We start from the raw sequence: 13,393 nt of genomic DNA on the forward strand, positions 1-13,393 counted from the left end.
AAGACAGGAGTAGGGGAAGAAAGTCAACTAAGAGAGATAAAACAGCCGAATGTGTCTTTTAAGACTATTCACATGATGAGTAATGTGAAGACAATTATCCTTTTTATGGGTATTATTATTTCCTTGAAAGTTTAAAAGAATTCTCCTAAAAACATATGGGCCTAGAGGCATTTAAACAAATTTTATCTCTTACCATTTTTTGTTTTATGTAAACTTTCCCACGTTTCTAATTATTTTATATTTGGGTGTCTCTGCATTTAGGGGATTAGATTTCCTGGAAGTTTATCTTTCTCCCCAACTGCCACCTCAACTCTTCTGCCCTTAACCAACTTTGGGACAGATTCAATTAGTTTATTTTCCTTTAATAAATTCATTATTTTCTACTTTTATTCTAGTTGTTTAATTGGTCTTCTTATGGAGTCAAATGGCTAGTTGTATATTTTAACTATTTCCACATTTATTAATAATAACGTTATTTAAAGATATAAACTCATTTAGAGTACAGCTTTGGTCATATGCCACGAAATTTGATATGAAGTATTCTCACTATCATTATTTTCTAAATATTCTTAAACTATGGCTTTGGTTCTCTAACCAAAAACACAAATAATTAAGAGATGGATTTTTTGTTGTTTACATTTTTAAATGTTTTTTTTTTAGTTTTAATTGACAAATAATAATTACATATATTTATGGGTACAATGTGATGTTCTGATATATGTTTATATTGTAGAATAACTAAATCAAGCTAATTAACAAATTCATCACTTCACATACTGAATGAGTGTGATTATTTTATTGTTTTGGTTTAGATACAAATTTTTACACTTACTGCATCATGATTATACCCCATGATCTATACAATTTCCTCTTTTGGACTCTGGGTTTTTCATAGATGTTTCTGAGAGTGATCTATATATTAGACACATTACTTTTGCTAGATCACTGGAACCATGTAGACTCTTACTTTCCTAGCAAATTTCTCAAAGCAAGAGTATGTTAAAACCTCCCCCTACAACTGAAACAATTGTGTTGTTTTATTGTATTGTATTTCTGAGACTTTTAGCATTATATATTTTGATACACTACTATTTGACACACAAAAGTTTCTATTTTTGGAGGTGTTGAGATTTTTGTCTAATTCGCTTTTTCTTCAGATGTAATATAGCATATTTATTTTACTAGTGGTTTTTTTTTTTTTTTTTTGAGACGGAGTCTCACTCTGTCGCCCAGGCTGGAGTGCAGTGGCGCGATCTCGGCTCACTGCAAGCTCTGCCTCCTGGGTTCACGCCATTCTCCTGCCTCAGCCTCCCGAGAAGCTGGGACTACAGGTGCCCGCCACCACGCCTGGCCAATTTTTTGTATTTTTTTAGTAGAGACGGAGTTTCACCGTGTTAGGCAGGATGATCTCAATCTCCTGACCTCGTGATCTGCCTGCTTCAGCCTCCCAAAGTGTTGGGATTATAGGCTTGAGCCACTGCGCCCGGCCACTAGCGGTTATTTTTTAATTTAAAAAAATAATTTGACCCCTTTTTATCTACTTAGATCACAAACTGAGGCAATGCTTATTGATGCTTTTCCATGCAGATTAAGGAATGTAACATAATATTTTTTTCACTCCTTTCATATACCATGCATTGTGAGGTAATACAATCCAGAACTCCTGGTCAACATTATTTAATAGTAGTTTTATATTATACTACATATTGTCTGAAGAATTATTTGCATCTTCATTGCCTTTGCATAAACAGATTTATAATAATCATTTTGGGCCCAGACTCCTCACTGACAGGCTTCTCTGCCACCACAACTTTTCCAAGCCTCAGCTCTCTGTTGTTTTATTTTGATTCCTCTCCCCATGAGCTCAGGTATATCAAAAGTTGGAAACTGGGTGTGTATGGGATTTATCTTCATCCTTAACATTCAAATATTCACCAGAATACGCAAACATAATGAGCTCTTCCCCTGGTGATTTCAATGGCTTCAATGATTTTACTCACCAAGCTGTACTTCAATTGAATTATTTTTTGGATAAATGATTTTAGGGACACTTCCTCCATATCCAGCTCTTTCTGCTAAGAAATCATACCCACAGGAAATTCATTAGAATCACATATGATACATTCCCAAGCACGTTGATGCAATAGCATGAAGCCCAACACAGCAGACCATCAATAAACTCTGGTCAAAATCTCACTCCATAAATACACATTTTCAACCAGAAGTAACAGAATTGCCAAAAAAGAAAAAACAATAAGCTAGAAGCTGAGCTATAAAGAGAGTCTACTTTGGCCATTATATCTTGGTATAAACCATAAACTATATTGTTTACAGTGTAAACTAATAAGCTTGTATAATAAAATCTCATAACTTAATAATCCAAAAACACTTTCCAGGCAGTGGCTATAATAAGCAAAGGCCTGGCTTAGATGCTAGCTTGATAGAAATAGTAACCCTCTTATTTCACCTTCAGAAAATTCCCTCATGCAATTCCTGTTCCATGGCAACCATTACTCTGTTTTCTATTTCTACAGTTTTGTCCTTTTAAGAATGTTATAGAGATGGAAAAACACATAATATCATGTTTTTGAATTACTTTAAAATAATCTTGGGAACTGGTGGGAGTGAGTAGAGGTAAAGATGAAAAAAATCTAACCAGAAGTTGATAATTGTCGAAGTTGGGTGAGGGATCTGTGAGGGTTCATCACATCTTCAGTTTTGCTCTTCCTCTTCCAATTCTGCATTTCCATATTCTTTTACATCCCATCCTCTTCTATTATTCTTCCAACTTTTCATCCTACCACCAAACTTTAGCATTGTCTCCCTGTATTGACTCCCTGGACTCCCTGGACTCCCTGCCCCTGAGTCTTTCTGTACTTCTTCCCTCTCCCATTTGTCTACCAAAATTTAGTTGTCACCTACTTAGTTCCATTATTCCTCCTATATACTTGGAGTGGGATATGGAAAAGTTGCAAGAGAGGAGCTAAGAAAAATGCAAAAACACATACATTTTATGATGGCAATAATAATTGTGCATTCCACACACTATTTAAATGCAGCATGTCCCAAACAAAAGTTATCCCCAGCTAGTTAATGTACCATCACCCACTAGATCACATACATGTAAAATCCAGAAGCCATTCTGGGCAACAGCTTTTCTTTCACCTTCTTCAATCTATCCATCACCAAATTCAACTACTTTCACCTCCTCATTTCTCAGTCTGGCTTTTTCTTTACTCCTAAGCCTTCTATTTTCCATTCTTTTCCTAAGCAATCTCATTCACACCCACTTCTTCAAATATCATTTCAAGGCCAATGACTTTGAAAGTCATGTCTCCAGTCCTTCCTCTAAGCTCCAGACCCATACAGGCCATGACCTACTCTGCATCTCCACAATCCAAAGGCACCTCATCCTCAGCGTAGCAATGATCAAACTCATGGTCTCACTCCTAAATCTGGTTTTCCTCCAGAGCCATTTTATTTCACTGAATAGCATCACCATCCAGTCAACAGTGCATGTCAAAAAGCCTGGTTAACATTTTTGACCTTGCCATATTTCTCCCCATATTCAGTCCAACACTAAACCCTGTAGGTTTTACCCCTTAAAATGCCTTGAACCCATCCACATCTCTCCATCTTCAATGACACCATGTTACCTGTGCCTTCATGCCTTACCTGAACTTCTACACCTGCACTTCTGATCCACCCTAGAATAGATCATTCTATGCACAGCAGCCAGTCTGCTGTTTCAGAAGCGAAAATCAACCCATGCTACTCTCTTGCTTTCAATCTGTCTGGCTGCTTGTCATTGTTCTTAGAATAAAATTCATACTACTTACTCTGAATTGCTGGTTCCTACATGATCTTGGCTCCTGACTACTTACCCAGCTTCATCACCTACCATCATTTCTCTCATTCAGGATCACTCTAGTCCTGCTTTCCACTCCTCAGATACTCCGAGTTCCCTGTTGGACTAGGGTCTTCACATTTGCTACTTCCTCAGTCTAGAAAAAATCTCCCCAACTCCATCATCCACATAATGCTTCCTGACCATCAGCATCACTATTATCAGAAAGCTTTCCCTGAGCCACTGCCTTCTCACCAGTCCCTGGTCTGTTTGATCTCAGGTTTTTCCTTTCCTTCATTGCTTTCATCTTCCCTATAATTACACATCTTATTAGTGAATTATCTGATTAATCTCTGCCTTCCTTCCTCTCAGCCTTCAAGCTTCATCAGTGCAGTGGTGGTGGCTGTTTTCTTCACCACGATGTTCTCTCTGCCTGGCACAGAACGTAGCTTTGTTCAGTACTCAGCAAAGAGTCCTTAAATGATTGCTTGAAGAAGAGCTCTCCCATGGCCTCTTCCCAAGTTGAGACTATCAGCACTCTTTTGGATATTTTATCAGCCTCCTAAGTGGTCTCCAAGCTGCAAGGCCCTCGTCAACTCTGGCTTCAAACCATCTCAAAACTGACATCTCCCATCACAAATGCAGCCCAATGACTCTGCATTTGCACTGTCCCAGGGCCCTTCAATGGCTGTGTGGTAAAGCCTATGCATATGCAGCCACCTGGACCTTGCCCCTGTTTAACTCCGTGGCCTCAGCTCCCACCCTCCCCACCCCATATTCACATAGGCTCTAATGAAAGTCATTTTAGATCTAACATAAACATAATGCTTAATACTTCCATGCTTTGTCCTATACTGTTCCCTCTGTTCTCTCTGCCTAGAGACCCCCTCCTCACCCTCCTTTACTTTTGTGAATCCTATTCATTCTTCAAAATTCAGCTGAGAACTCCTTTCCCCTTGGAAGCCTTCCCAGACCATTTGCTTGCCACCCATGGACCCTTCTTATTCTTTTCCTGCTCCGCAAACACTGTCCATGACTCTAGCCTTAGCACATGATGTTAAAATGATCCATTTAACCCCTAGATTCACCACCACCAGGCTGATAGTTTCATAGTAGAAGAAACAATGCTTTTCATTTTTGAATTATCAGGACCTACCATAATACTAGCATATAACAGATCATAAATAAATGTTTATTGAACATGAAGTAGTGACTACTGAACCCAGTTACTTCTTAAGGGATTCTTCATTTTACCTGAGCAATTTCACCTTTCAAAATTTCCCCTCAGTTACCAATGTAAAGTTAATGCATTATAGAAGTCAATCATTCGCTTAATAAACAGCTCTGTGCTTAATCTAGGCCAGGCACTGGGCTCAGTGCCAGGGATTCCACTTTGAACAAGATGAGGAAGTTGCTTTCTTTCAGAGAGATAATGGTCAGTAGAAAACCCAAGAGCATTAAAAAAAAAAAAAACCTTGTACAATTAATTTTCTTAATTTCTGTGCCTTTAGCAAGAACAATTAAAATTGAAAAACACCCAAAAATATTTAAATCAAAGGAGCAGTTGCAGCAAAGAACATGGAAGGACTAGAACAGGCTCTCTAGAACAGCTAGAATGCAGGGAGTCACTGGACTGTACAGAATAAAGAGCCCTGTCCTGCAAAGGCAGCACCCAACCATGCTGGCTCCCATCCGTGCTGAACCTATCCCCCTAGGGATCCACAGCATCCGGAAATAGCTCCATCTCCCCCAGTACTCTGAAGTGTGATGGAAACTAGTGACAAATAGGAAGGTCTACATCAAAGAAGTATCCAGCCTTTGGTTCTTCTCATCTAGATGAGTAAATATAGAAAACAACTTTCTACTAAAGAAAGAGCAAAAGCCACTACAGCAGGAACTCCTTGTCCAATGTGTTTGGAAAAACCAATGCTGGCCTGGGCACTGAATGCCAGTGCTCTGGCTCTGTTTCTGACAATAACCAGCTTTGTGACCTTCGGTAAGTTGCTTCTCTCCTGCAACTCTGTAAAATGTATAGCTTGGGGAGAGAATGTGGAGCAAGATGGCAGAATAGAAGAATCCGCCAATTGTCTCCCCTACAAGGACACCAAGTTAACAACTATCTACACAGAAGAAACACCTTCATAAGAACCAAAAATCACTCATAGTATCTGGTTTTAACTCTGTATCACAGAAAAGGACACTAATGAGAGAAAAAACAGTCCTCAATCACCAATGCCACCCTCACCAACCCCCCACAATGGCGGCATGGTACTGAGAGTGTCTCTGGTTGCTGGGGAAGAAAGAACATAGCAATTGTGAGGCATGAACTCAGTGCTCTCATGTTAGAACAGAACAGAAAACCGGACCAAACTCAGCTGCCACCGGCCCATGGAGGGAACATTTAAACTAGCCCTAGACAGAAGAGAATTGCTGATCCCAGTGATCAGAACTTGACTTCCCATAAATCTTACCACCAAAGGCTAAAGTGCTCTGGGTCTCTAAGTAAACTTGAGAGGCAGTCTGGACTGCAACTCTTAGGTGAGTCCTAGTGCTGCCCAGAGACCATGTACTGGAGTGGGGCATGCAATATACCTCAGTATTCCCATCTAGGACAGCCAAGGGAGTGTGGGCATCACCCCTCTTTATCACCCCAGACTGCACAGCTTATAGCTGTAAAAGAGATGCTTTCCTTCTGCTTAAGGACAGGAGAGGGAAGAGTAGAGAGGACTTCATCTTGCATCTTGGATACCAGCTCAGCCACAGCAAGAGAGGACAATGATTAGAGTCATGAGGCCCCTGTTCCAGGCCTCCCAGACAACATTTACGGACATACCACGGGCCAGAAGGGGACCCGCTGCCTTGAAGGAAAGGATTCAGTCCTTGCAGCACTCATCACCTGCTCACTGAAGAGCCCTTGTGCCACGAGTAATCAGTAGCAATTATCCAGGTACTATGGTGAATGCCTTGGGTGAGCGTCTGAAACTTGCTGGCTTCAGGTGAGACTCAGCACATGACCAGCTGCAGTGATTATAGGGCAAAACTCCTTTTGCTTGAGAAAAGCAGAGGGAAAAGTTTGTCTTGCACTTTAGGTACTAGCATAGCCACAGGGGAGGGTAGATCATGAAACAGGCTCTTGAGGTCCCCGATTCTAGGACTTGAATCTTGGCTGGCACTTCTGCACATGCTCTGGGCCAAAGGGAGCCCAATGCCCTGAAGAGTGAGTCCCAGGAAGGCAGCATTGGCCACAAGCTGACTTAAGAGCTGCTGGACCTTAAGAGAACATCTGCGGTAGTCTGGCAGGACTCCTTGTGGCCGGCTGTGGCAATGGCTATGGATGGTGAGGCTCCTCTGACTTTGGAAAGGGGAGGGAAGAGTGGGAAGAACTACGTCTTGTGGTTTGACTGCCAGCTCAGCTGCAGCACAGAAAAACACCTGATAGACTTCTAAGGTTTACTCTAACCCCTGACTCCTAGACGGCACCTCTGGATCCTCCCAGGGCCTGAGAGATCTCACCAATGGCAATCAGCCCTGATGGAAGGGACACAGGCTCGGCTGGCTTTGCCACCAGCTGATTGTAGAGCACCAGGGCCTAAAGCAAACATAAGCAGTAGCCAGGGAGTGGGTAAAGCAGGCCTTGGGCAAGACCCAGTGCTGTGCTGGCTTCAGGTCTGACCCAGCAGTCATAGTGGTCATGGCCACAGGGGTACCTATGTCACTCCACCCTCAGCTTTAGGTGGCTCAGAACAGACAGACAGACACTGTTTGGGAGAAAGTAAGGGAAGAGAACAAGTCTCTGCCTGATATCCAGAGAATTATCCCAGATATTGTCCAAGATCATCAAGGTGGTACCTCTACAAGTCTGTAAGAACCACAGCATTACTGGGCTTAGGGTGCCCCCTAAAGTAGATATAGCTTAGATCAAAACACTCAAATCCTTTTGAAGGCCTTCCCAAGAAGGACAAGTACAAATAAGCCCAGAGAGTGAAGACTACAGTAAATACCTAACTTTTCAATGCCCAGACACTGAAGAACATCTACTAGCATCAACACCATCCAGGAAAACATGAGCTCCTCAAATGAATTAAATAAGGCACCAGGGGCCAATCCTGGAGAAACAGAGACATGTGATCTTTTAGTCAGAGAATTCAAAATAGCTGTGTTGAGGAAATGCAAAGAAATTCAAGATAACACAGAAAAGGAATTCAGAATTCTATCAGATAAATTTAATAAGGAGATTGAAATAATGTTTTTTTAATCAAGCAAAAATTCTGGAAATGAAAAAAATGCAACTGGCATATTGAAGAATGCATCAGAGTCCTTTAATAGCAGAATGTATCAGGCAAAAGAAAGAATTAGCAGGCTGGAAGACAGGCTATCTGAAAATAAACAGTCAAAGGAGACAAAAGAAAAAAGAATAAAAAACAATGAAGCATGCATACAGAATCTAGAAAATAGCCTCAAAAGGGCAAATCTAAGAGTTATTGGCCTTAAAGAGGAGGTAGGGAAACAGAAAAGAGTAGAAAATTTATTCTAAGGGATAACAGAGAACTTCCCAAACCTAGGGATATATATCAGTCCCCAAATACAAGAAGGTTATAGAACACCCAGCAGATTTAATCCAAAGGAGACTACCTCGAGGCATTTAATAATCATACCCCCAAAGGTCAAGGACAAAGAAAGGGTTCTAAAAGCAGCAAGAGAAAAGGAACAAATAATATACAATAGAGCTCTAACATATCTAGCAGCAGACTTTTCAGTGGCAACCTTATACACCAGGAGGGAGTGGCATGACACATTATAAAAATGTTTACCCTAGAATAGTATATCCACAAAAATAACCTTCAAACATGAAGAAGAAATAGACTTTCCCAGACAAACAAAAGCTGAAGGATTTCATTCGCTGACGTGTCCTACAAGAAATGTTAAAGGGAGTACTCCAATCAGAAAGAAAAGGACATTAATGAGCAATAAGTAATCATCCAAAGGTACAAAACTCACTGGTTATAATAAGTACACAGAAAAACACAGAATATTTTGACACTGTAACTGTGGTGTGAAACTGTTCTTATCCTAGAAAGACTGAATAATGAACCAATAAAAAATAATAACTACAACAACTTTTCAAGGTGTAGTCAGTACAATAAGATATAAATAGAAGCAACAAGAAGTTAAAAAGCAGGGGAATAAAATTCAGGTGTAGAACTTTTATTAGTTTTCTTTTTGCTTTTTTGTTTATGCAAACAATATTAAGTTGTTATCAGGTTAAAATAATGGGTTGTAAAATAGTATTTTCAAGCCTCGTGGAAACCTCAAATCAGAAAACATACAATAGAGACATAAAAAAATAAAAAGCAAGAAACCAAATCATATCATCAGACAAAATCACCTTCACTAAAAGAAGACAGGAAGGAAAGAAAGGAGATCACAAAACAAGCAGAAAACAAATAGCAAAATGACAGGAGTAAGTTCTTACCTATCAATCATAACATTAAGTGTAAATGGACTAAACTCTCCAATAAAGAGACAGAGAATGGCTGAATGAATGAAAAAACAAGACCCACTGATTGTTTCCACACTTCACCAATAAAGACACACATAGATCGAAAATAAAGGGATGGAAAAAGATATTCCATGCCAATGGAAAACAAAAAAAGAGCAGGAGTAGTTATACTTAGAGAAAATAGATTTCAAGACAAAAACTATTAAAAAAGACAAAGAAGGTCACTATGTAATGATAAAAAGGTCAACACCCAACACTGAATCACCCAGATATAAAAACAAATATTATTGGAGCTAAAGAAAGAGATAGGCTCCAATACAATAACAGCTGGAGACTTCAATATCCCACTTTCAGCATTGGACAGATCTTCTAGACAGAAAATCAACAAAGAAACATCGGACTTAATCTGCACTATAGACCAGATGGATCTAATAGATCCATTTACAGAACATTTCATCCAATGGCTGTAGAATACATATTCTTTTCCTTAGCACATGGATCATTCTCAAGGACAGACTATATGTTAGGTCACAAAACAAGTCTTAAGACAGTGAAAAAATTGGAAAAATATCAAGCATCTTCTCTGACCACAATGGAATAAAACTAGAAATTAATAACAAGAGGAATTTTGGAAACTATACAAACACATGGAATTTAAATAGTATGCTTCTGAATGACCAGTGGGTTAATGAAGAAATTAAGAAGGAAATTGAACAATTTCTTGAAACAAATAATGGAAACACGACATACTAAAACATATGGGATACAGCAAAAGCAGTACTCAGAGAAAAGTTTATAGCTATAAGTGCCTACATCAAAAAAAGAGGAAAGACTTCAAATAAACAATCTAATGGTGTATCTTAAAGAACTAGAAAAGCAAGAGCAAACCAGGTCCAAAATCAGTAGAAGAAATAAATTAAATCAAAATGAAAAAAACACAGAAGATCAATGAAAAAAAGTTGGTTCTCTGAAAAGGGAAACAAAATTGACAAACCTTTAGCCAGACTAAGAGAACAAGAGAAGAGATACAAATAAATAAAATCAGGAATGAATAAGGAGACGTGACAACTGTTATTGCAGAAATCCAAAAGATTATTAATGGCTACTATGAGCAACTATATGCCAATGAATTGGAAAATCTAGAAGAAATGGACAAATCCCTAGACAAATACAACATATCAAGATTGAATCGGGAAGAAATCCAAAACCTAAACAGACCAATAACAAGTAACAATATTAAAAATTTTAATAAAGTCTCTTTATTAAAGAGAAAGAAGTCTCTTTATTAAAGGAAAGCCTGGGACTCGATGGCCTCACCACCAAATTCTACCAAACATTTAAAGAAGAACTAATACTAATCCTACTCAAACTGTTCAAAACAATAGAGGAGGAGAAGATACTTCCAAATTCATTCTATGAGGCCAGTTGTTACCCTGATACCAAAACCAGACAAAGACACATCAAAAAAAAAAAGAGAGAGAGAGAGAAAACTATAGGCAAGTATCTCTGATGAATATTGATGCAAATCTCCTCAACAAAGTACCAGCAAACAGAATTCAGCAATACATTGGAAAGATCATTCATCATGAGCTAATGAGATTTATCCCTGGGATGCAAGGATGGTTTGACATTTGCAAATCAATCAATGTAATACATCACATCAACAACATAAAGGATAAAAACCATATGATCATTGCAATTGATGCTGAAAAAGCATTTGATAAAATTCAACAGGTCTTCATGATAAAAACCCTCAAAAAACTGGAATTAGAAAGAACATGCCTTAATGTAATAAAAGCCATATGTGACAGACTCACAGCTAGTATCATACTGAATGGGGAAAAACTGAAAGCCTTTCCTCTAAGTTCCGGAACACAATGAGGATGCCCACTGTCACCACTGTTATTCAACATAGTACTGGAAGTCCTAGCTAGAGAAATCAGAGAAGAGAAAGATATAAACAGCATCCAAATTAGGAAAGAAGAATTCAAATTATCATTGTTGGCAAATTATATGATCTTATATTTGGGAAAACCTGAAGACTACACAAGAAAACTATTAGAACTAATAAATTCAGTGAAGTTGCTGGGTACAAAATCAGCATACAAAAATCAGTAGCATTTCTATATGCCAACAGTGAACAATGTGAAAAGAAATTTTACAAGTAATCCCATTTACAATAGCCACACATAAAACCATATGATCATTTCAAAAATATTAAAATGCATAGGAATTAACCAAAATTAAATACCTGGGAATTAACCAAAGAAGTGAAAGATCTCTATAATGAAAACTATAAAACACTGATGAAAGAAATTGAAGAGGACACCAAAAAAATGAAAAAATATTCTATGCTCAAGGATTATAAATATAAATATACACATATTATGTAATATATATACCTATGTGTATAATATGTAATACATCATTATTATATATAATACACCTTTTATTATGTAATATATACACATATTATATATAAATATATACACCTAATTATGTGTATATATTATAAACACATAAATATATACACCTATTATGTACCCACAAAAATTGAAAACTAAAAATTAAATTAAATTAGTGGCTTGAGCTAAATTACTTTTAGGGTTTCTTCTTCATCTAAGGTTCTACTTTCAAACCTCCAGGCATATGTTCAAGAGAGCTGGCTGCCCTGGGATGAGAACATGAGCAGCAGGATATCCCAGGACCATGTCCAGAACTCTGAGCTCTGAAGCACTTAAGGCAGGGCAGGCCTCAGCTGGAAGGCCTGCAGGAATATTCACAACAATGAAGGCTGAGGTGAATGAGAGTCATGTTCATCGCATCTACCATTTTCTAGATACCTGTGTTTCATCAGGCACCCCAGCAGCTCTCCATGTGCATGATCTCATTTAATTTTCACAAATCAACCAAGAGTTTTGAGTGTTCTGTTGTTCAGAAGAGGGAACTAAGCTGCTCATGCCCTTCTGCCTCACTCTTCCCACCTTCTGATTCTAAGAGTGGCAGGTCTGAGAGCCTGCTAGCCTTCAGGGAAACCAAGACCTAGAATCACTCCTGCTCAAATCCCAAAGCCCAAAGCCAGAAGCCAGTTCCCACAAAGCTAAAAGAAGACAAGGCGACAGACATACATGAGCATACTTACTGATGTTCACAGTGATGCCATTTAAAACTTCGTACTGCTTCCCTGAGTGTGTCAGTATGACCTGACACGCGTAGTTCCCTCCGTCCTCTGCTGAGACATTGCTCACCAAAAGCCTGGTTTCCAAAACAGTGAACCGCTCCCCTGTAATCTCGTTACAGTCCTAATACAAATAAAAACAAAATTCAATTCAATGAATACTTAGAAACCTGTGTGATCCCTAGAATTTAGGTAATTTACAATCTAACTGAAAGACAGCAGAGACCTAGCTAGCTAGCTAGGTAAACAGAAAAATAGGTAGATGACAGATTGATGATAGACAGAAAGACACAGCAGAATTCCTTGCCCAGTCTGTATATATATATGTGTGTATGTGAATACAGATATACACAGATTTGACAAAGGATATTTTACAGGCTGAAGTGAATGATACAAACATTAAGTCTAGCAGGAGTTGAGAGGAGAGTGGCCTATGTGAGTTGGAAGGAAGACTACATGGAGGAAAACTGAGCCTGGGTCAGTTTTTCACAGGAGGACATCAACAGGCAGGAACGTCCTCCACCTTCAGGGGACCATGTCTGCCATTAAGTCTCCCACGGAATGGCCCAAGTCCCTCTGCCAAGACTGGAAACCCGAGTTCATAATGACTGCTCCCACTGCGGGCCCAATTACACTTTCTGCACTTATCAAGCATTGGACTTTATAGAAATGCAAAATAATTCTTCACCAACATCCAATTTGAAGGTCTGAACAGTGAGCAAAGGAAGCTGGCCAGGTTTATGGAGGGCAGATGTCACATCACTTCTCCCGCTCCCCCCGTCTCCTCCATGGACAAGGCAACAACCTCACACCCAACCAACCAGAAGACCAGTGAGTCTCAGGAATGCTTTCTCTCCCAGCAACCACC

General features: G+C 39.1%; 1 protein-coding gene across 4 annotated transcripts in view; it reads right to left on the reverse strand.

Annotated features, from left to right (window-relative positions):
• Positions 1-13,393, reverse strand: part of IL1RL2 (interleukin 1 receptor like 2) — a 50,859-nt gene that overhangs the window by 23,352 nt on the left and 14,114 nt on the right. For 3 of the 4 annotated variants that reach the window (XM_033175616.1, XM_033175613.1, XM_033175614.1), the window contains exons 5-6: positions 12,490-12,649; positions 2,001-2,075 (exon numbers count right to left, since the gene is read on the reverse strand). In XM_033175616.1, the coding sequence (XP_033031507.1) occupies positions 2,001-2,075; positions 12,490-12,649 (235 nt within the window). The remainder of the gene's footprint in view (positions 1-2,000; positions 2,076-12,489; positions 12,650-13,393) is intronic. The other variant, XM_033175615.1, reaches the window with a different exon arrangement.

This window comes from Trachypithecus francoisi, unplaced genomic scaffold, assembly GCF_009764315.1.
Source record: "Trachypithecus francoisi isolate TF-2019V2 unplaced genomic scaffold, Tfra_2.0 Lachesis_group17, whole genome shotgun sequence".
Taxonomy (NCBI): Eukaryota; Metazoa; Chordata; class Mammalia; order Primates; family Cercopithecidae; genus Trachypithecus; species Trachypithecus francoisi.